The 22769-nt window shown below is 48.1% G+C and overlaps 1 protein-coding gene and 1 pseudogene across 1 annotated transcript; both read right to left on the bottom strand.

The window, feature by feature from the left end:
* Window positions 1-2569: 2569 nt before the first annotated feature.
* On the bottom strand, window positions 2570-3536 carry LOC102884566 (annotated as a pseudogene).
* A 945-nt stretch (window positions 3537-4481) lies between these two features.
* MOGAT2 (monoacylglycerol O-acyltransferase 2) lies at window positions 4482-21156 on the bottom strand. Its single transcript, XM_006926859.1, is given in 7 exon segments — window positions 4482-4678; window positions 6116-6307; window positions 6944-6986; window positions 6988-7124; window positions 7466-7659; window positions 16527-16722; window positions 21066-21156. Coding segments are annotated over 7 exon segments (1050 nt in total).
* Window positions 21157-22769: the final 1613 nt, after the last annotated feature.

Here is a 22769-nt window from a genome sequence, read left to right as displayed (position 1 = left end):
AAGGCTGGTGAGGTCAAGCGGGCCCAGTAGGAGTTTAGGCTTATCTTGAGGCTTCGGAGATCATTTTAGGGAGCTGGGTTTTGTTTGAAAGAGAGGACGCAGGTGCTGCACGTGGGTTGGCTGGAGGGAGAGCAGTGGAGGCAGGAGTATCCGTGCGTAGTGTTTACCCGGTGATCACCCAAGGTGCTGAGTGCTATGACAGAGAAAGGGAAAGTCTGGGCAACAGAGCGGAAACCCTGTCTCAACCAAGAGCATTCTTGAATCAATGAAATCAGTATTGAAATCAGTATTGAAGGATGAGTAGGAATTACCCAGACAAAGGGGGAACTGGAATGGGGAGCGAGGCATTCCAGGCAAGGAAGGGCATGGGCAAGGCCCAGAGGTGAGAGTGAGAGCATGGCTGATAAATGGAAGTGCAAATGGTTCAGTCTGATGGGAAGCTGCATATGGCTGAGGGCGGAGGAGAGATGAGGACAGAGCAGATTGGGCCACATGGTGGAAAGTGGTAAAGGGCAAGCTGAGAAGCTTGAGCTTTGAGCAGAAAATCTTCTGTCTTCGTTCACCCCTCCAGAACCACTCTACCCACATCCACCCAGCTCCTTCCTGAGAGACTTACCTGCGTGGACTGCAACCACAGGCCCTCAGACCTTCTAACTTCTTATTAGGTTCAGGCAATAGGGAGCCCTGGCAGGAGATGGAGGGAGGGGTGTGAGGTGGGAATGCTCACCTGGCTCCTTCCTTGCAACGATGGCCCCTGCCCACGACTCTCCTGGTTTAGGTAACTTCTGCCTCCACTTGTCCTTCCAGGCCTCAGGGTGGTAGCAGCAGTCTGCACCATGGCCACAGCCCAGCCGTGGCTTACTGCTTACTGGTTTACTGACTTACTGTTCTGTGTGGTTTTCCAACACTACACACACTTCAGAAAATTGTTCTTTTATTAAACCCTTCTCAAATTATCCTTATTTTCGTATGTCATCTGGTCCCTGCTGGAATCCAGGCAGATACAAACTCTAGGAGCAATGGAAAGCCATAGAGGGGATTCTGAGTATGGTTGACCTGGATTTGCGATTTTGACAGCTCACTGCGGCTGTGCACGAAGGATGGAGTTAGGAGAGCGAGATGGGGATGGAAAGTGATGCAGAGGCAGAGTTGGGGCCCCAGGGGTAAACTGCGGCTTTTGTCATTGTCACACAGGAAATTCCTAGGTATGTGAGGGAGGGGCAGGTCTGCTGCAGACTTTCATTTATAACTTTTTGATAGATTGTTTGTAAAAATGGTCACACGAATCTTTCCAGGTGTCTCCAGCCTTTTGTATTGTGACATTGTTGCTCTTCCCAGGCATAGGTAGAGTCTATTTCTCTCCCCTTGAATCTGGTCAGGACTCATGACTTGTTTTGACAGACAGAAAGCAGTGGAAGTGATACCATGAAAGTTGTGAAGCCTAGGACTTAAGAAAACTTGCAGCCTTGCTCTCATTCTTTCAAAATCCAGCCATCACTGTATGCTAAAAGACCGGTCAATAAGAGAGGGACTCAGTGCCCGCCTACATAGAGAGGCCCAGCAGTTCTAGCTCTCCAGCTTTTCCATCCCCAGGCAACCCATCCATTGAAAGCCCAAGCAAGACAGAGAAGAACCACCTAGCCAACACACAGAATTGTGGGAAATAGTAAGTCCTTACCATCTTCAACCATTACATTTTGGAGTGATTCATCACACAGCAAGAGATAACTACAATGGGCAGGTACTTTTCTCCTTTGCAAGTCTGTCCTTCCCCAGGGCCCTGCCCACCTGCTCGGTCCTCCAAGTCTTCCCCTGTCTGGAGATCGACACTCCCTCCTCTGAACTCTACTGTTCTTCATCCCAATTCTCTTGCGACCCAGATAGCACACTGCCTCATCTCCATGAAACACTGAGTACATTCATCACCCGACTCCTAGTTTACATGTCATCCACGTCATTCCGGACAGAATGTGGAGTGGCTTAAAATTGCAAGATACCGTATGATGGTCATAACACTGGAGGTGGATATTGTCATCCTTATTTCTCAGATGACAAAAACCGAGGTTTGAAGGTGATGTGACTGGCCCAGGGTTACTGAAAAGTCGTGGGCTAAGATTGGAATCCAAACATACACTTCTCAAATGCCTCCCACGTTGCAGTTGTTGGTATGACCTGCTCCTAGAGGGAAAGGACGCTGCTTCCCTCCCTGAGAGTGAGCAGCATTCACAGGTTCTGGTCCTACCCAGCACCCTGTCCCCTCACACATATACCAAACCCAGGAATCCAGAATTATTCTGTCAGGGCACCTGTCCCCGTCTTACTCACCTGGGAGACACATACAAATATGCACTCCTCACATCTAGGTTTCATTCTCTGTGCTGGTCTATCCTGAGTCTTTGTTGTTGTTAATCTTAAGGTCAGTTTATTAAGTTCAATGATGAAAGCTTTCAGAAAAATATTCTCCTAAAAATTATTTTTTCTCAGGAAAAAAGAAAGGAAAACCAACACCCTCTCAGCATAGCCACAGATACTGTGGCAGTCAAGCCTCTCTGCGGATGGGGATAGTCCATTAAATGGTCAAGTCACTCTCTGGATCAACAAGATTATAGTCTGGATCATCCCCAACTTCCTCCAACTCCAAGTCATCTATTTCCCGGAACAAAGACTCGTCGACCTCCTCATTGGTTCCAGCACCCTCCAAATACTAGATATCAAATGAGTCGAGATTATGATCCATTTCAGATAGCCGTTTTCCACTTAATTTATTTTTTCCTGCTTGTTCTTCTTTCATTTGTTTCTTTTTTAATTTCCAAGAGTTCTGCATCAGCCTTGGCCTTCCGACTTAAGAAATTCTCAATTGTAATAGCAATGCCATGAAATAATTGATTTTCAGCTTCTTCTGTTTCTTTTTCTTTTTGTTTCTTTTCTTCTCTTCTAGTTTTTATCTGATCTACTATTCTATTTATTTATTTTTTGTACGAATGTCTCTAAAGCAAAGATCATTACCATACCAAGATTTTCTTCTGCTGTAATGCTAATAATTTTAAAATGCCTGAAACATCATTAACTTCTAGATTTTTCCTCAGAGAATATTTCATAAAAAGGGGCTTCATCTGGGTATTTTTCATCATATGTAAACTTGAGTGTAGCCTGGACAAGTTAATCATTTTCTCCAGCCTTAGATGTCACAGTAATGATGAAGCTGGTTGGATTTTCTGATAATACCAGTTAATGACACTCTCAAACCCCTCTTCATTCATCGCCTTTATAGCCTCACAGTACAGCTGTACTGCTGGAGAGAGAGGACATGAACAGGACTAAAGCTATGCAGGTGTAGCTGAGAGACATCTGCCTGTGAAGGAGTCGGGGTAGATGGACTCCAGAGCCTCCAGCTCGTTGCGCTGCTTCTTGCCATAATCTGTCGTTGTGGCTTTGTTGCTGCCGTTGGATCGCCCAGACCCCCAGGCGGTGCGCTGCAGCAGGGACTGCAGCCGCACCGGGACAGTGGGCAGTGGCCTCGCACTGTGTCTTAACATACTCTTTCCTTCCCTCTTCTTTCCAAAAACAACAGGGCCCAAGGTGGTAAGCTTCGTGTTGATGGGTCAAGAAAGAAGAGCCAACATGGCCTTCTCTAGCCCAATATGATCCACCTTCTGGGAAGATGAGACAAGGCTGTAGGGCCACAGGGCCAGGCTGGTGGTCAGAGGAGAGGTTTTGACCAGCCTTTTCAGTTGCAGGGTGGGGAGAAAGAGAAGAAGGCTAAAGTAGAATCCTTTCATTTATTGAATTGACATTTATGGAGCCTTCCCACTTTTTGTGCAAAGGTCAAGTGCTGAAATTACAAAGTTCAAATATGAGGTGTCTCGTGGAGCTCTCAGCCTATGCGATGTCAGAGCTGAGACTCAGAGATCATCTTAGTCAGAGAAACTGAGACTCAGAGGGAGCATGAAAAGACCTGCCCATACAGCCAGTGACAGAGTACATTTCTCCTTATCCACCTTTTGGACCCTTCTGGCTGCAACTCCATAGCTCAGGGGATCCCCAAACTCAAAGGTGCCTAGGGTAATTGCAGGGGCTTCATGGCCACCCCTTTCTCTCCAGATCAGGGAAGGAGGAGCTGGGACACCCAGGGTGCGGGATGAGAGAGCTAGTAGGAGAAGAGGCTGAAGCTGGTGGCTTCTTTTGTGCCGTCACTCAAGGTAGTGAGTGAGATTACAACAGAGGACAGAGACTTCAAAAATCATTCTCTTCCAGCCCTTTCTCCCATTTCACAGGTGAGCAGACCAAGGAGAGGAAAATTTGCAGAGGTTTTGCACAGGAGTAAAAATCACCAATGCTGGAGTCTAGTTTCCCCTCTCACACTGCCAGTTGTGACTTGGGATTTGATTTGCAGGAGTCTGGGAAGGCTTTGAAGATATTTTCAACAGACTCCTCTACGAAGCCTTCTCAGATCACAGCACCTACCACTGGGCTCCCTAATGCTAGCCCTGCCCTTTGGGGCAGCCCCTCCTCTGGGGAGGTGCTTCGCAGAACTCCAAGTGTTGGTCCATGGGGACATTGTACTTGAGCTTGTGGGCTTCGAAGAGGTTACACAGCTCCTTGATGTAGTGATGGTGCAGCTTGTCTACCTCCTCCTGTGAGGGATTCGGTATCTTCTCCACCTGGATGGGCTTTCCCACTGCAAACACAGAGGTGGGCAGTAGCTCAGAGTAGGGGCCCTTGGGGCAGGTGCCCACCCCTGTGGTCATCCCTGCAGGAAAGTGTTCTTACCGCCATCCCTTTCAACCCTATTTCAGGTGATGGGTTATAAGATATTAAAGAAACTCCAAGATTCAGATATAATAGCAACACCACCAGCTAGCATTGCAATGTGCCAGGAAATGTGCCAGATGCTTTACATAAAGGAGATTACATCTCTTTAATCCTCATAATAATCCTCTGGGGATCAAACCTGTATTATTCCCATTGACAGGTAAGGCAATGAGGCTTAGAGAGGTTAAGTAATTCGTTCAAGGTCAAATAGCCGAGAAGAATCAGTGTCAGGTTTTAAAAACGGGGGATGTCTTCTTAACCTCCAGGACATATGGTTCTGGGAATCTAAGCTGCCATGATTAGAAGCACACATATTTCTAGGATGAGGTGGGCCTGCAGCCCAGGCAGCTCTTCTTCCCTCTTCTCCCTCCATGCACTGCCCCCTTCATTCTAGGGAGGAGTCAGGAAGGCCCTAACTGATCTCCTTCCTCTTGGTCTGCCTGGCTGAGAAAGCACCTCTCCCACCTTCTCTTGGGAATAGCTCTGGAGGCAGCAGCAATATTAACCTTCATGAAAGGTTGCCACACAGCACAGGAAAGTCATGGTGTAGGGTGGGTCACTAAGTCTGTGCTCGGCTAACAAACGGGTGGCTAGAGATGAATGGACCTCTCTACAGGCTTTGCCAGAGGAACCTAGTTGGAATCCAGGAAGAGAGCAAACAAAGTTTCCAAATAGCTGAAAAAGATGACATTAAGTCCATACACTAAAGCTCACGCCCATTATTTACAGGAAATAAACCCCAACTCCGCTCTAGTGATTGCTACTTTACACACAATTCTAACATACTTGGAATGCCCTTCCCTTATATCCACATTCTCCAATGAGCCTTATTGGATCCTCCTGGTCAGAATTAGACCCTCTTTCTCTGGTATAATAAAAAGTTGAATAGATCCTCATTCAAACCTCAACTTTGTTACTCAAAGACAGTGTGCTTTTTTCATTTTGAAAGTTTCTTAACTTCTCTGAGCTTCGGTTTCTAACCAATGAAATAGGGATCATAGTCCTTACCTTGAAGGTTGTCAGGACAAACCAAGATGCTGCATGCAAGGGAGCCAATGCAGTGCCTGGTACATAGCAGGAGCTCAGTAATCAGTAGCAACCATAGTTCTTTGTGCCTCTGTTACAGTTCTCATCCCAGACCATCTCGTATTGGGGTTATCTGCTTATGCAACTGTTTCTCAGTCTAGAATGTGAGCTCCGTGAGGGCAAGGAAGTGTCTGGCCCATTCCATGTCCCCTTGCAGCACTCAGCCCAGGCCCCTTTCCCTGTAGCCTACCCGCCCCCAGCCTGGATCTTGGCTTACCCACAGTGGTGATAGGCTGGAGGTGGGGTAAAAGACCAAAGCTGTACTGAAAGATGCCACGGCCATGAAAGAGTGGGAGGGAGACACTCGTGACTTTCTGTAGCCAGTTCTGGATCCGGCACAAGGAGCCAGGAGAGTTCTCGATTTGGTCAAAGAGGCCATTCTCCCCAAAGGAGAATATTGATACCAGAGCTGCGCCAGAGGGAGACAGATAAAAGAAGGCATGTGGGAGGCCCTCAGCTGAGCACCTAGCTTCTGGCAAGGACCCAGTGACCAGGAATTAGAGCAGAAGACAGAGCCCTGGGCCAGAAGCAGGAGACCTGAGTTGTTTCTCAGATCTGCCATAGCTTGCTTTCTGACCTTGAGCACGTCCTGGCCCTGCTCAGGACCACGATCTCCCAGTTACACCATGACAGATAGACCAGAATGCTTCAGAGAGTCCTCTCAGATAGAAAACACCTGCTAACATTACAGAACAATCTCTCCTGCCCCAGTTAGCTTGTATTCTTCAAAGATACTTCGAGTTCAGAGAACAGCTCTGCAATATGCCTCAAACTCCATTATCCCAGATCCCACAGGTCTCAGATCCAGTGTCAGCTTTGGGCAATATATCCCTTCCCATCTAGTCCCTTTGATCACCACGTCTCCCCTCTGCAATCTCTCTTGGGTATTTGGGCATGAGATAGTACATTGCTCTCCAAAATATCGTTGGTATTGTGAATGGACTGAGGATCTCTCTGCCAAAATAGAATCTCCATTAGTCTTGCTGTCTTCCTACCAAAATACAATTCTTGCCAATCTCCAGGTGAACCCAGAGCCTTCTTCCCAGATACCCATGCATCAGGGCGAGCCTGATGAAGCCCTTGCAGTTCCCGCAGCAGCAGTGTGCAGGTGCCAGGCCTGGTATTGAGTGCCTCCTGGACGCCCCCTACAATGACACCCAGCAGGTTGCCACCATCCTTCCTGTTCAGAATGTGAGCAGCGCTCTCCTTGTCCGATGTGACCAGCCCTGGGGAGAGAAGATGATGGTCATGTATGAGGCGAAGTGGCAGGGACTGTGGGGGTAGATGTGGCTCAAGAAAGAGATCACCAAAAGTGCCCACAGAGGCCTGGGTCCCCTACTCCTCCCACTCTAGCTGAGAGTTCCCTGAGGACTGGGAACTCCTTAACCCCATCACTGAGCTCATTGTCCCACTTGGTGCTGTGGGAAGTGCTTCCTTGGGTCTAGCCTCCTTCTGCCGCTACACATGCTCTTGGAAGAAATACACAACTATTGGCAGCCCTCGCTAAGATCCCTCCTCCATGCCTGCAGTCTCGTCTTCCTAAGCTACCCAAGTGGGGAAGACTCACACTCTGACATGAGCTAATCCCTGAAGAAAGGAGCCCGGAACCACAGGGGCAGCTTCATCAGGTGGGGGCAGATGCTGGGGAAGAGCTCAGGGAAGCCCGTGCTCTCAGTGCACAGATCGACAAAGGCTCTGGTGGCCAGAACCCTGAGGGAGTGAAAGCCAGCAAAGTAGTTCCGGGAGGGGTCCGGCTGCAGTCTTGACCAGCTGCAAGGACAGCAACCTAGTGAGCCAGAGCCGGATCTGCATGTGCAGCCTGACTCTGCCTCTCTCCAGTGTGACCTCGGGCAAGTCATTCTCCCTCTCTGAGCCTCAGTTTTCATGAAGATTGAGATATAGTGGGTGAATGCACCTGGTGATACCATGGTGCTGGCTGCGTCTCAGACTCACTGCTAGCTTTGGGCAAATTGCTTCCCTCCTAGGCTCTTCACCTGTAAAATAGGGACATTTGGCCCTGTCCCGCCTACCTCCCGGAACTGCCAAGAAGCTTAGTTCTGAGGGTGCCCTGGAATTACGAAGACTACGATATGGCAGGATGTAATTTGAAGGCATCAAAAGGCCACACAGGGACACCACCATAGAAGAGCCCGGTTTTACAAAACTCAATATAAAAATTGGCACAGGGAGTGAGCATTTGCAAGATATATCGGGAGTGGATTCCTCTTATGTTGAAAGAGCACGCAGACCAGTAGGCTAACCCTAGTCCTATTTACCTCTGTACAACACAAGTGTCTCCCCAGCAGCTCTCTGCTCCCCTTGCACCAGACTTTCCTTGCCTTTTGCTCACTCTTCCCCCAGCCATAGGCAGCGTTGCTGACACAGCATTTTGCCTGGGTCAAGTCAGGACTTCAGCGTGGAGGGTGTAGCAGGGACCACCATACACTGTACACTGAGTGGGAGAGGAGAGCCGTTCATCATTAGCAGTTTCCAGGTGAAGCTGGGTGAGTGGAGGGGGCAGGAACCGAGTTAACAAATTCTGTTCCCAGCCAGTTACTGAACAGGCTGCAATGTGGCCGAGTCTGCAAAGATTATTGCCATGGGCAGTGATTGCATATGTGGGGGCGGGGGGTAACCAATCCATTCTCCACCCTGTCAGGAACCCCAGTGCAGCCCACCCTTTACAGTGCTCTGCACTCTGGGAGCCACAGCCATTAGAGTTTGAAGGCCCCTGAGGCCCCAAGCCCCTGGCAGGAGGCTTTCCCTGATAGGATTGCCCAGGCCCAGGCAATTTGCACTCCTAATTGGGGGGCAGGCGGTAGCCATTTCCACTCTGGCTCAGCTTTTTGAGGGTGAAAGTTCATCCTATCATCAAGCTGAAACATCCAGTGGGTGACTCCCTGAGGATACTTGTTGCTGCCTTTGAGGCCCCAGAGACCTGGCCGCCCACCCTTAGAGCATCCTGGAAGGATGTGGGCAACAGCAATGGAGATCTGAGCCTGTCTGTCTCATCCAGCTTCTCTTGTCCTTGACCTGGACTTGGTCTCTGCAATCTACTCCCCTACCCAGTATGCCCTCCGATAAACCATCGACACTTTGCAGAAAGGCTGCAGGGACCATTGCCTCCCAGACAGGGACAAACCTCCTCCATTTATGCAATAGGGATTTATTGGACATGAAAACAAAGACAGAGATATAATATAACCAGAAATTTCTCACCAGCTCACTGGGAAAGCTGCTTCCTCAGGAACCCATTTGTTGGTGTTTCTTTAAAAACATACCTGGCTCCCTGCACTAAAGCACTGGCTTATAAATTCTCTTTTATTACCAAGTGAGAAAGGTAATTTTGTACAACCTCCATAAAGGTGATTTGTCAATACAACCCAAATATGTAATTCACCTTTCAGCCCAGCAACTGCACGGCTGAGGAATTTAGCTACAGAATTTCTCGTATTTGTGCAAAACAAGATTATTAACTGAAGCATTATTTTTTAGTAATAGCAAAAATTTGGCACCTACTCAAACATCCATCAACAAGGCCTGTTTAGAAAAATTATGAAACATTTACATAACGGACCACTATGCAGCCATAGAAAAGTGTGACAGCTCTTCTTGTCCTGAGAAGGAAAGATGGCCACAGTGGTTTGTCAGGTGAAACAGCAAGGGGCAAGACGATGTGTGCAGAATGTCACCGACTGCGTCAGGAAAAGTAGGGGAACATACATGTGCTGGTATGTACATGCACCAAACACTGGTTGCCTCTCATAGTTGCCTCTGGGGAAGGAAATGGGGAGATGGGATATGAAGTGGGACAGGACTTTTCACTACATATCTTTTTGTCCCTTTCACATTTGGAAAAAGAATGCATTACCTATTTTAAATGAATAATGAATTAATAAATAAATGAAATAAATAAAATAATAAACAAATGAAAAAATGATTATTCCCCGAGTAAAGAAGTCTTTGTGTGTGGAGAGCTATCCTGGTGAGTGTAAGGGCCTGTGTCTAGGCAAGTGCGTCAATATTTGCATGTGCATGTTCAAGTGTGTACACTGATGAGGCCATTGCTATCCCACGGAGGCCTGGTCCGCATCTCTCCTGCTCACTTTCTGGGCGAACCTCTTCCATCTGCCCCCCTGTGCCCAAGCGACATCCCACCATCACGGTGACAGCCTTGAGATTACAGGCCACCTGGTGGTGGCATCTCTGTGTCCTCAGTGCAGGCCTGGAACAGAAGAGATGCTCCCTGAGAGACTGTGGAATGAAGGAAGGAAAGAATGAACCATGAATGGATGAAGCTGAAGCAGCTGGCCTTGGAAGAAAGGGCTCCTGCCCCTGTCCCTGTCCTGACATGGCACTTGGGTTTCACTGAGCTGCGAGTCAAGAAACCTAGGTTCTGCTGTTGGCCCATCACCTGACCTTTGCCCTCTTTTTGCCTCAGCTTCCCCTCTATCCCACAGGACAATGATAACATCTCCCTCACAGGGTCATTACTGGTTTCAGGTGAGGTACACCTAGAAGGAAAAGGTTTGTAAACTCCTGTGCTCTCTGCTTGCTCCTTCAGTTCTCTTAGGGGAGGGGAGTGTGACTAAGCAACAACAGATATCTGGGGAAAGCCCCTTCTGGGTAACTGTCATGGCAGGCTGGGCATGGCACCAGGTAGAGGCAACCGGGGAAGAGAATGGTCAGGTTGCTAGGCAATGGTGGTTGCTATTTTTAAAATTTATATAATTCATACCCCCATCAAATTCACCTTTTTAAAGTGTGCAATTTAGTGATTTTAGTATATTTCGAAGGCATGCAACCATCCCCACTATGTAACTCCAGAGCATTTTCAACATCCTTCAAAGAAATCCATACCCATTAGCAGTCACTCTTCTTTCCTCCTGTCCCGGCAACCACTAATTTATTTTCTGTCTCAATGGATTTGCCTATTCTGGACATTTCATAAAAATGGAATCATATAATATGTGGCTTTTGTGTTGCCTTCTTTTACTTCACAGACTGTTTTCAAGGTTCATCTATGTCGAAGCAAGTATTGATACTTTACTCCTTTTTATTACTGTATACTATTCCATTGTATGAATAGACCACATTTTGTTTGCCCATTTAATGGCCTTTGGCCATGGCAGGTAATGTGGCCATGAATACTCTGTACAAGTCTTTATGCAAACATGTTTTCAGTTCTCCCAGGGTCATTTCTACCTTGAACCCCAAGACTCTTGCTAGAAGATCACAGCCCTACACAGACTCTCTAGGAGAGGACATCTCAACCTTGGATGGGAGCAAGGACAGTGAGGGGCTGTGGCTCTCCCATGTCTACCCAGTCCCATCTTTTGACAAATTCTCTTGTGCCCTCACATCCTTGGGGCAACCCAAATGCCTCAAGAGCCCACTGTCCTGATGGCTCTTTTATGGGTCATGAAGCACCCACACCGCTGGCCTCTTTAACCATGGTTGTAGGGAAGCCAGTTGCAGGGCAAGAGCCTCCATTGGACAGTGAAGGAAACTGAGATGCAGAGGGGTAAGTGACCTGCCCACAGGCACACAGATGACCGCGTCTGGGTTCCGCTGTCTCCTGCAGAGAGCACCCAAGAGAGCCAGGAAGCCTTTGCCCCAGGCCCGAGGAAATAGCCTGAGACTCAGGACTGTCTCGAGGACCTTCTCCTTTCTGGTCTTGGAAGGTCCAGGGCACTCAGGAGTCCACTCCAAGACAGAGGTTCTGCATCAGCAGCTTAGCCTTGGATAACCTATTCCCGGCCTATTAATGTACCTTGATAACTCAGTAGGTTAAAAATGCAGAGCAAGCAAGGTTTGATTTGAAAGGTCTGATGTGTGATAAATTTCCTAGGGGAATCTGATATATATCAAAGTTTGAGAATCCCCACTCTAAATCAAAAGAGTCCTCTTCCAGGTTCAGGTAGTTGGTTGTGTGTGTGTGTGTGGACTGGAATCCTTTCCTGATTCATCCTATCATGGTCGGATAGAATGAAAGGCTTGGATAGTCTCCCTGGCCCCAGCAGTGACTCAACATAGCTTAAGTCGGGGCTTCGGCCACCCCAGGCTTCTCCATTGGTAAGTTCTCAGTTCTGTCCTCTCGCCCTTCAACAGTCATGTGCTCAGTTAATAGACACTCACTGGCAACTACAGACCTATTCCCTCAATTCTAAGACGCACCTTTTTTTCACATCTTAAACATTTTGTTATCAAAATACAACTGACAATTCTAATTGGAAGAATTTTTTCTTAGCAGTACTTAAAAAACTGGTATGTTTTACCACTGAGGCTATCTTAGAATTGAAGAAGTATATTATGTGCCAGGCACCGAGAGCTGGGAACAGTGCACAAGGTGGGGAATTCCCAGCATCTATTGTGTGCCACGCACTTGCGACACCAATGCGCTTCATCCTCTATTAACCCTGGGAAGGAAGTACTGGCACCAATGCCCTCATTTTACAGACGAGGAAACTGAGACACAGGTTAATTAGCTTAGTCTAGATCACATAGCTAGTAAAGTGGCAGAGGCAAGTTAACACAGGCAACATAGCTGCAAGTGTGTGACTAGTGGGTTCGGCCGCCTTGTAGGAGAACCCAGGTGAAAGGTGGTGGGGTTAAATGGGGGGTGCGGGAGAAGTGCACTTCAAGTAAAGGTATCAGCACAAGTGACACAGTTCATGCCTGCAGAACTGGGATGGCAAAGGGGGAAGGAGAGGCAGGTGAGGAGTGAGTAGGGATCTGGGGTGCATGGGTCTATAGGCTGCAGCAAAAATTAGATTTTATTCTAGGTGTGGTGGGAGTCACTGCTATGTTTTAACATTATATGAGGATTATTCTGGCTGCTGAGTGGAGGATGGACTGGGGAGGGAGGCTTTAGTGGAAGTGGAGCCCAGATGAAGAGGTGACTGTGGTCAGAACTTAGGGCTTCAGGAGGAGAGAAGGGCAGGTTTGGAGGAGTCTGCGAGACAGACCCCAGGCTCTAGAGGAGCAGCTCTCAACCAGGGCTCATTATCCCGCCTCCACACTAGGGACATTTAGTAATGTTTGCAGACATTTCTGGTGGTCGCATGGGTAGATGGGAGTGTTACTGGACTCTAGTAGGGTAGAGGCCAGGGATGAAGTTAGAATCACTACACACGCACACACACACATCAAAGAATCATTCAGCCCGAAATGTCAATGGTGCAGAGAAAGCCTCCTGGAGAGCTACCTGGGTGGAAGAGGGAGTGGCAACAAGTGCAGAAGAAATGAGCGCCCCCCCCCAATCCCTTCAGGGCAGCCCTAGGGCTGAGGGGACAGCTGTGCTCTGTGCCAGGACCCTGTGCCCATAGCAGAAGTAGGACTCCTGAGGGGGCGGGCACAGGAGACAAGCCCCAGCTCCTTGTGAGGGAAGACTTTCTCACAGGCAGAGCCCTCCCATAATGAAAGGAGCCATTGCAGGAGAAAGCGAGTGCCCTGTCCAAAGACAATATAAGCTGGAGTTCTGTCCCAGGTGGGTGGCTGGCCACCCGAGTCCCTCTGACTTAGGTTAAGAGACCTCAGTGCTGAGAGGAGGCGGGGCTGGGAAGGGGAGCACAAACCGTAGCGATGCCTGCAGGGCAGCGGAGTAACAACTCCCAGGTGTGAGCGGGAGGGGTCAGTGATGTATCCTGCACTGAGCCATTTCCTGATGCCAGGTCACAGTCCTGGTCACAGCACTTCGCCCCTCCTCAGGCCTTGACCTGTGTAAGCAGTATCTGATCCAGGATGATGACATCCTCGCACGGGAAGCCCAGCTCCCCAGCTGGTCTTCAGCATGAGGTGGAGACAGTTCCTCCCTATGTGAAACATCGCCTGGTTCTCCACCATTAGCTTTTAAGGAAGCCTGTAGAGTGAGTTTAGAAAACTCCAGGGCCCGGAAACAGTTTCCTAATTTTGCTTGAAATTCCACCACTAGACGCTAGTTCATAACATCACAGTTAGAACTGATAGGAGCTCAGAAAGCCACATGCATTTGATGGGGGCGTGCAGAGGCTTATGAAAGAGGGAGAGCTTCCACAGAGTTGGGACTCCCTCCCTGGGACTTCCCCATCTCCTGCCCACCCCAAGGTCCTTGTAGATCCTTTTGGAAGAGTTGAGGGTCTCCCGGGAGCCCATGGGAAAAGGAATCTTCAGGCCACAATCTGACCCCTGCAGGCTCTCAGCCTAGGACCGGCAAAGTAAAAATGTGCGTCATCTGGCCCTCTGCTGGCCACTTGGTGCTATAGGCCTGCAGGGGGCACCAATCCTGAAACAGTGTGCAAATAGGATTTCTGTAAATCAAGTCCAGTGTCTCACCAGGGTCAATATCCTAGAGACTGAGAAACCCAGCTTGAGAGGTTCCTGGCTGGGGAAGAATCAAGAAGGGCAGTGGATAGGAGAGGCAGAGAGCCATCTCAGTATCTTTTTTCTACCAGACCTGCAACTGGCAGCAGCTCCAGGGACAAAGAGCCAGATGCGATCCTTTGTAAACCCTTGAGTGACTGGAAGACAGCCCTCTGGAGAACTTTCGGTTGCAGAGTCCCAGTTCTGTGGAATGGCCTTCAGTGGGCTCCATTACCTTATTGCTGAAAACCTCTCCATTCTCATCCCAGTCGTACCTTTTACTTTAATCACACTGGACATCAGGCTTATTGCTCAAAAGCCATACTGTGGCTAGCTTCCGGGCCTGCACCTGTGCTTTTCCCTTTCTTTCCTTGGTGAACTCAGGATTCAGCTCACAGTGGGAGGTGAGACCACAAAGCCAGAATCCACAAAGCTCTATTAGAGGCCAGAGCCTGCTTAAGGATTCTTTGGCTTGGAAGCTGACATTCACACACACTTTCCAGTGGAAACTCTGACCTTGGTTCAGGAGAACAAGCCCTGACCTGGGAAGAGGAGAGGAAGAGAAGGGAATTCAGAATCTCAAGCTCAGAGGTCTTGGATGGGGACAAAGGACTCTGCCCATGACATGCCTATGGCCCCTTTCCAGACCCAGCAAGCCCTGCTTCTCTTTGATGACGAAATCCTGGGAGGACACACTGCAGAAGAAGCAAACATAGGGGGTGAGGAAGATCACCCCCACTTGGGGCCCTCAAGCACTGCCCACTTGCTCTGCCTTTCAACATCTATCACTCCACATGAGCATGGAAGTCTCTGCCGGCCAACTTTCTACTCTCTGCCCAGCCCCTGACCTACTGCCCTGCCCTGCCCTGTCCTACCTTTGCCCTTTGCCCAGGAGGCCCTGCTTACTAGGGCATTAAGGGCTCCTGCACCCTAGTTCCAGAGCCCCAGGACTATGAGAAGGGAGAAAGCAGGGGCCCTGACTTTGCCAATGAGTGCCCATGACTCGGGTGAGTTGTTTAACCTCTGTGAGCCTGTTTTCTCCACTCCTTCCCCTTTTACCAGCTGGGGACCTAACTCCTGAGGGGCAAGAAGAGGTGGGGCTCCCAAATGGAGTAGGAGAAGTCATGCAGGTGTGAAGGTCAGAGCAACAGGACTCTGGGCTACTAGAGTCCTCTCCAGACCCACAGCCATAGCCAAGCCTCCCCAGAGTCCCCAATGACTCAGAAAAATGATCCTAGTTACTAAATCACTGAGAACCTACAAAGTGCTTTACTCATTGTCTCACTGAATCCACACAACTCAGTGATGTATGTGCCATTGTTTCTACTTTACATATGGGGAAACAGGCTCAGAGAGTCTGTGTATTTCACCCAAGGTCACACAGCTGATATGTGTCAGAACTGGTAGTAGAACCTAGTCTGTCTAGCTCAAGATCATATTCCAAACCTCTTTTCTCTCCCCTGTTTCCAGAAGAGAGCCTACTGTCCCTGCTTGGCATCTCTCTGTGTCCCTCTGCCTGCCCCATCCTATCCCATCTGGCCAATAAACCAACCCTGCCCAGCTATTTACGTTCAAGAATTAGTCTGTCTGTAGTTCAGTAAAGGAGCTAAAGGGTCTGTTTACTCAGGACTGATCTTTGGGTCCAGGGTCAATTGTCCACAATGACCATTAGGTGTCCTGAGTCACAGAGACAGAAATTCAAAAGCACTCAGAGAAGGAGGAATCAGTCGGCTCACTGGGTATATGGGTAAACTGAGGTTCAGAATGGGACAGGGTGCCAGGGCACAAGGCCTTGGCCAAGGACACATAATATACCAGAGTTAAAGGCAGGAGAAAACCTGAGAACCAACTCGGGGCTCTCTCCCCTGCTGCTTTACCCATAGTTAATGCACAAACTTTAAAACCAGTAAAAGAACTTGTATGACCTTGGTCATACTTTTGTCTCTCTCTAGTTATCAGTCTCCTCATCTGATGAAGTAGAGCTAGATGGTCTCTTAGGACCTTGAGTGTATTATCTTCACCCCCAAACCTGGGCTGCTGAGGAGTTTATACCTATAAGATATATATGTGGGCCACGGTATATGTCTCTCAGATCTCCTTCAAATTCTGCACATTTATCAATCCTTATATTGGTTCCACATCCATGCAGATGGCCAGAGAGGAGCTGGACTCTTCCCCATGCCACATAGTGGTGGAAGCCCTGGCTTCTGCCTTCCAGTCCAGTTCTTCTCATTGCTCATAGGACCACACTTTTCCCCATGAGACGTGGGGCCCTGGCCACATCTTACTCAACCCCAGTACTCACCAAGATGGGGAAATAGTCCTTCATGTACTTCCATATGACCCAGTGTCTTAGGATCTAGATGAGCCTGCCCCCCTGCTGTTGCTTCTCTCAGTCGAGGTACCACCAGGTTGCATACAGGACACTAAATAACCAGAGTCTTGTGAACAGGAGGCCTGTGAAGACCACAGTGCAGATCTGGGCTGGGGAGGGAAGCAGCAGCTGTCAGTGGTCAGAGGTGTGACAGAAAGGAGGTGAGACTGCCCAAACTGAGTCTCCCACGTACCTAGCACTAGCTGTCCTGTCCAGCCCTTAGCCCCTGGAAGAAGACATCAGCTTCCAATGCCTTCAAGGAGGAGAGAAGCAGCCAGCCCAATGTCACACTGGAAGCATGGACTTGAACTTAGGTAGGGCGAACTCCAAAACTCGTTTTCCCCACGGCACCAGGCTGCCTTATTCACTCTGGTCTTCCCCTTCCTCCTCCCTCTCTCCAGTAAAGTATAGTCAGCCCTTGAACAGCAAAGCTTTGAACTGCACTGGTCCATTTATATGTAGATTTATTTTTCAATAGATATGTAGAACACTGTAAATGTATATTCTGTTCCTTATAATTTTCTTAATAATATTTTCTTTTTTCAAGCTTAGTTTATCGTAAGAATATAACATATGATACATGTAACATATATGCAAAATACGTGTTAACTGACTGTTTATGTTATTGGCAAGGCTTCTGGTCAACAGTAGGCTATCGGTAGTTAAGTTTTAGAGTTAAAAGTTATACATGGATTTTAGACAGCATGGGGTGGGGATTGGCACCCCTAACTCCTACACTGCTCAAGGGTCAACTGGAGTTTGCTTTTCACCAGGTATTCAATAAATACCTGGTGGACAACTGTCGTATTAACTGTTTCTAGTTTCGATCTTTTGGGATTTTAGAGAAAAAGGAGGCCCTCTTTCTGCCTAGCCCTCCGTCTGTCCACCCTCTAGCCCACCTTTCCAAAGATAAGTCTGACCAGATCCCCCCTCTAATGAAATCCCTTCCATGGCTTTCCCATGACTTCAAGGCACAGCCCGCGCAGCTCATCATGGCAATCAAGCTCTGCGTAGTTGGCCCTACCCACTCCCTGCTCCAGCCTCACCTCACCCACATATACACCCAATGCTTGGGCCACACTAAACTGCTGCGTGTTCCTACAGCTCACTGATCTCTAACAGTTTCTTAGCTTTTGCTCGTGCTGTTTTCTCTGCATGCAATGCTCTTTCCTGGTGAAGAAAAGGAGTCCCCACTTCCCTTCAGTATTGTACCAGAGGTCCTGGCCAGTGCTACAGGGCAAGAAAAATGAATGGACAGCATCAAGATTGGAAAGGAAGAAGCAAAGTGTCTCTCTTCGCAAACACACAACTCAATACATAGACTGTCCTAAGGAATTTATAGAGAAGTTACCAGAAGTTACGTGAATTAAGTAAGGTCATGGGACTTTGGAAAGAACATTTGCATACACGTGGTTGCACATGCATAGAGGATGCAAGGACTCTGCTGATCTGGAGGAAGGAGACAGGGTGCCAGGGGACAAGGGTAGCTCGGAGATTGACTTAAATTTTATTTATTTATTTTTCTCACATTAAAAAAGCTCACGTGAAAAAATAATAAAGATCTCCAGCTAAGGCTCTCTCCTTTAGGCAAAATCAAAAGCCCATGTGGGTAACTCCCACTTTAAGGAAACCAGTTTCAGAGAATAAAAACAAATTGTTAACAGTGGCTACCTGGAGAGTAGGCTTTGGGGGAGTCTTTTACTTTTAAGATAATTATTTTGTTTCAATCTTTTACAATAGAATATATTAGTTTTACAGTCAGAAAGAAAAAGTTTAGGAAAAATACACACAAAGCATTTGTACCACACCAGCCCCCTCATCCTGGCCTCACCCTTTAACTCCTGATAGCAGGCAAAACCCAGACTGTAGTTCACTTAGGAAGAGAGACACTTTCTTTTACTTAATCCTCACAACTTTAAGAGGGAAAAATTTTAAACCCCACTTTATAAGGTCTACAGAGGGTATGCAAATTGGCTAAGCTCACACAGCAAGCTAGTAGGATGAGATCTGGGATCCAACTCATTATTTTGGCTATATCATGCTCCCATTTATTCATTCAAAAAAATATTTATCAACTCCAACTGTTCTAGGAGCTAGAGATGCAGCTGAGAACAAGACGAACTGTTTGAATGGAGTTTATCTTCCTGTGTGAGTGTGTGAGTTATAGAGGAGAGGAAAGGAAATAGACAGTAAAATGTAATCCACTGGGAAAATATTTAGCTCTGGGCCTTGAGTTTTTGGTGACAGGTCCTAGCTGACTTCTCCAGCCACTTTTTTACTACTCTTCTAACTTCAGTGTGAACCAGCTGTTCAATAAGTGTGTAGAGTCTTTACATCTCTACTGGAAGCCCTTACTCTCCTGCCAGCCTTTCAATCTATCTCCTAAATATCTCTTAAAAGGGGCCACTTCTCTCCATCCACTGCTGGCCTCCCGAGACCAGGGCTGGCAATCTTTTTCTTAAAGGGCCACACTTTAAATACTTTAGACTTTGCAGCTCATGAGGCAACTTGGAGGATATTACATAGGCACATAACCATTTTAAATACAATCATTTAAAAATGTTAAAACCATTCTTACCTCATGGACTGTGCAAATACAAAAACAATCAGTTGACCAATGGGCCGTGATTTGGCAACCCCTGATCTAAAGTGTGACTGCTCCATGCCATAGGTCTATTGCCCCACTCCCCAAACACAGTAGATATCTCGACTGCAGCCACAGGGACCTTTAACACTCAGATTGGACCTTGTCACTCCCCTCTTTAAAGCCCTGTTGGGGCTCCCCTTTGCCCCCAGGATAAGGGATAAGGTAAAACCTCCCACTCCTGGAACCAGTGGGTCCAGATCTCTTTTCTCAACTGTTTTCCCTCTAGTCCTCCAGGCCCAGGGTGACTTTGACCTCTTCACTGCTCCTGACATTCCAAGACTCCTGTGCCACAGGTCCACAGGGCTGGGGGTGGGCACGGCCAGTCAGACACACTTTTGCTCACAGAGCTCACATGAGACAAGCAGAGTATGAGGTCCTTTATCCCCTGTGGTCCTAGGCCACAGTCCAGGAGCCAGCACTCGCAGCCTGCTCTGGATATAGACCTCCCTCCCCATTCTTCCTCCACAGCCTCCTAGCCCACACCTCCTCTCATACCTCCTCCCATTCTCTCTGCCTTCTCTCCTCCTTCTGTCTCTTGCTCTCTCGTCTGTTGGCAGTAGGAAAAGCCCAGGACTCTGCATCTACAGCCTTGGACATTTAAGACACCTAGTTTCTCTTCTCATCTGTGTAATGGGCATAACCAGGGATGTTTAAAATGTTTAACAACCCTGAGGTTGGAGACACAGATCAACATAAGGGATGCTAGGGGCAGGGTACTGAAGGACTTGTTTTGCTGGAGGTGAATCTTTGAGCTGCAAAATTGTGAAGAGATTCTAAGAAAGCATCTGGTGTGGTGCGATGTGGTGTGTTGTGGTGTTGTGTGTATATCTGTGTGGTGGTGGTGGTGGTGGTGGTGTGTGTGTGTGTGTGTGTTTGTGTGATTGCTATTGACCAACCTGTACAGAGTACATCTATATTTTAGTACCAGGACTGTGGCCTTCGGTTACAGGCTGAACACTAGCTATGGGGGTAGCAGTTTCTACCAGGTCTGGTGTCAACAGATGAAATGAAGACTCTGCATACTCCACTCACTCTCTCTCCCAATCCTCAGGCCTGAGCCCTCCTCGAAAACATTTCCATCAGCAAAGCTGGAGTTTGGGCAAGTGTGGCCGCCCCAGCCACAACTGATGTGTTCACTGTCAGGGTGAGGGAGGTAAGGGGACCCTCTTACGCAATCCCAGCCCAGGCCCCAAGACAGGGCAGAGTAAGCACATCTCTTCATTTTACCCCATGACAGCTCTATAAAGTCAAGATTGTCAGTCCCATTCTGCAGATGATGAAATAAAGGCCTGGAGAGGTCAGGCATGGGTCCACCAAGGTCAAACAGCTGGTCAGTTGCCCAGCTGAAGTCTGACCTAGGTTTGCCTGGTAACCCACTCACTCCTCACTCTACTTTCAGCCTGTACCTTCTCTCCCCTTCCTGTTCTTTCCCTGTTCCCCTCTCTTTTCCCGACTCCCTCCTCCCACCCCCACTACCTCTGTTTCTTCCTCTCTGAAAGGAAGAAAATCCATCCATCTCCTCTGAACGGCCTGAGGAGCCTGGAACTTTCCCACAGTTGCCTAGATCCTTCTCCACACCACAGGCAGCCTGAGGTGGGGGCTCTGTCTTAGTACTCAGGTAGAACACACAGCCCAGGAAAGCTAAGTAACCTGCCCAAAGGCACAGGTGGTGACTTCTACTCCACCTTAACCCACACCTGATGACACCCTCCAAAGGCCTCTGGTCAGGGGCTCTGAGCACAGCAAAGCACCCTTCAGTACCAGGTGCCCACGGTCTCCCTGAACCCCAGTCCAGCACCCCCTTACCCAGGACCAAGAAAGAGAAGATCCATTGCAGGACCACGAGGGTCTGCAGCCTGCGCTACCATGGCACGAACAAAGACGCAAACTTCACCATGTTGGTTCTTCTGCCAGTGCTGGAGGCTTCTCTGGGCACTGCTGTGGTCAGAGGCATCCACTGGTTTCTGTTGTAGGTGGAGGTTGTGTAAGCAACCTGTGGGTAGGGGAAGAAGGTGATTTGCCCAGCCTAGCCACAATGCCTCCCTGTCCCTTCCCAGGTAGGGACTTGTTTCCTAGGAGAAACCTTTGAATCCACCTGTCCTGGGCCCAGCTGAAAATAAGAAGGAATAGAAGGAAGTATACAGCCCTTATCTAGGGCAGTTGCCTTCTTCGGCTATGACTTATCTGTGAGATCATTTTTCACTAATCGCTTGGATCTTGCCCTTCACTTAGCAGGTAAAGTCTCAAGTTTAATACAATCTTGTCCTCTTCCCACCCGCCCAATGACCTGGCTCCAATAATTGTCTCCTCTCTCTCCTGCCATGTCCATTGCTCCCCCTCCACAAATATGCGGTAATAGCTCCCATCTAAAAATCCTTTGGCCCCACAAGCTAGCTCCTCCGCCTCCTGCCCTATTGTACAGAAGAACTTGGAAGAGCTGTCTGCATTCCACACCTTGGCCTCCCATCCTGTCCTCTGTGACTCTATACCTCAGATGCCACTGTTCCACAGAACTGCCCTTGATAGATGCACCAATGGCCTCCATGTTGCTAAATCCAGTGGTCAATTTTGACCTCATCTTGACCTCTCAGCTGCCTTAGACCTGGTGGACCACTTCCTTCTTCTTGAAACTACTTGGCCTATGGACATCATACTCTCTAATTTCCTTCCTGCTTCTCTGGCTTCTCCTTGGTCTCCTTTATGCTTATCCTTTACTAGGTTCTTATCCTTTACTAGATTAAATGTTTGAGTTTTCTCCTGTCCTTCTTGGACCTTTTCTCTTCTCTTCACACTCACTCTCTTAGAGATCTCATCCAGGCTTACACAGTGAAGACTTCTAAATCTGTATCTTCAGCTCTGACTTCCCCTTGGGACTCCAGACTTGAATATCTAGATGACTACTTCACATCTTCACTTGAAAGCATGCTTGGCCCCTCCATCACAACATGTTTAAAACTATACTTGATTTCTACTCACCTGCCCACTCTGGCCATTCCTCGGCCCTTAGCCATCTCAGTAAAGAGTAACTCCACTGACCAGTTTCCTCGGGCCAAAACCTTAGCGTCACACTACACTCTCTCTGTCCTTCTTCATCCACGTCCATCAGTCAATTCTCCTAAATCTCTCCTTTTAAGTGTACATTTTAAATTGAAATATATCAAACGTACAGTGAAATGCATAAATCCTAAGTGCACAGAGTGATGCATTTGCACAAAGTGGACATACTCATGTAACTACCACTCTCAACAAATAGAAGCTGACTGGCTTCCCTGTGTCCTTGCCAGTCACTCTTCTCCTCCTGTGGCTCACCACTATCCTCATCTCTGCTTCTGAATTTTGTAAAAAGTGAACCTTACACTATGTACTCTTCGGGACTGGCTTCATGGCTCAAGAGTATATTTTTTGAAAGTCATCCCAAATTGTGTGTATTTGTGGTAATTTTGTTTTCATTGCCATATGGATTTCATTGTGTGAATATGCCACAACTTATCCATTTTGCTGCTGAGAAGC

This window comes from Pteropus alecto, unplaced genomic scaffold (assembly GCF_000325575.1).
Source record: "Pteropus alecto unplaced genomic scaffold, ASM32557v1 scaffold7, whole genome shotgun sequence".
Classification (NCBI taxonomy): Eukaryota; Metazoa; Chordata; class Mammalia; order Chiroptera; family Pteropodidae; genus Pteropus; species Pteropus alecto.
This window is presented reverse-complemented; position numbering and strand designations above follow the sequence as displayed.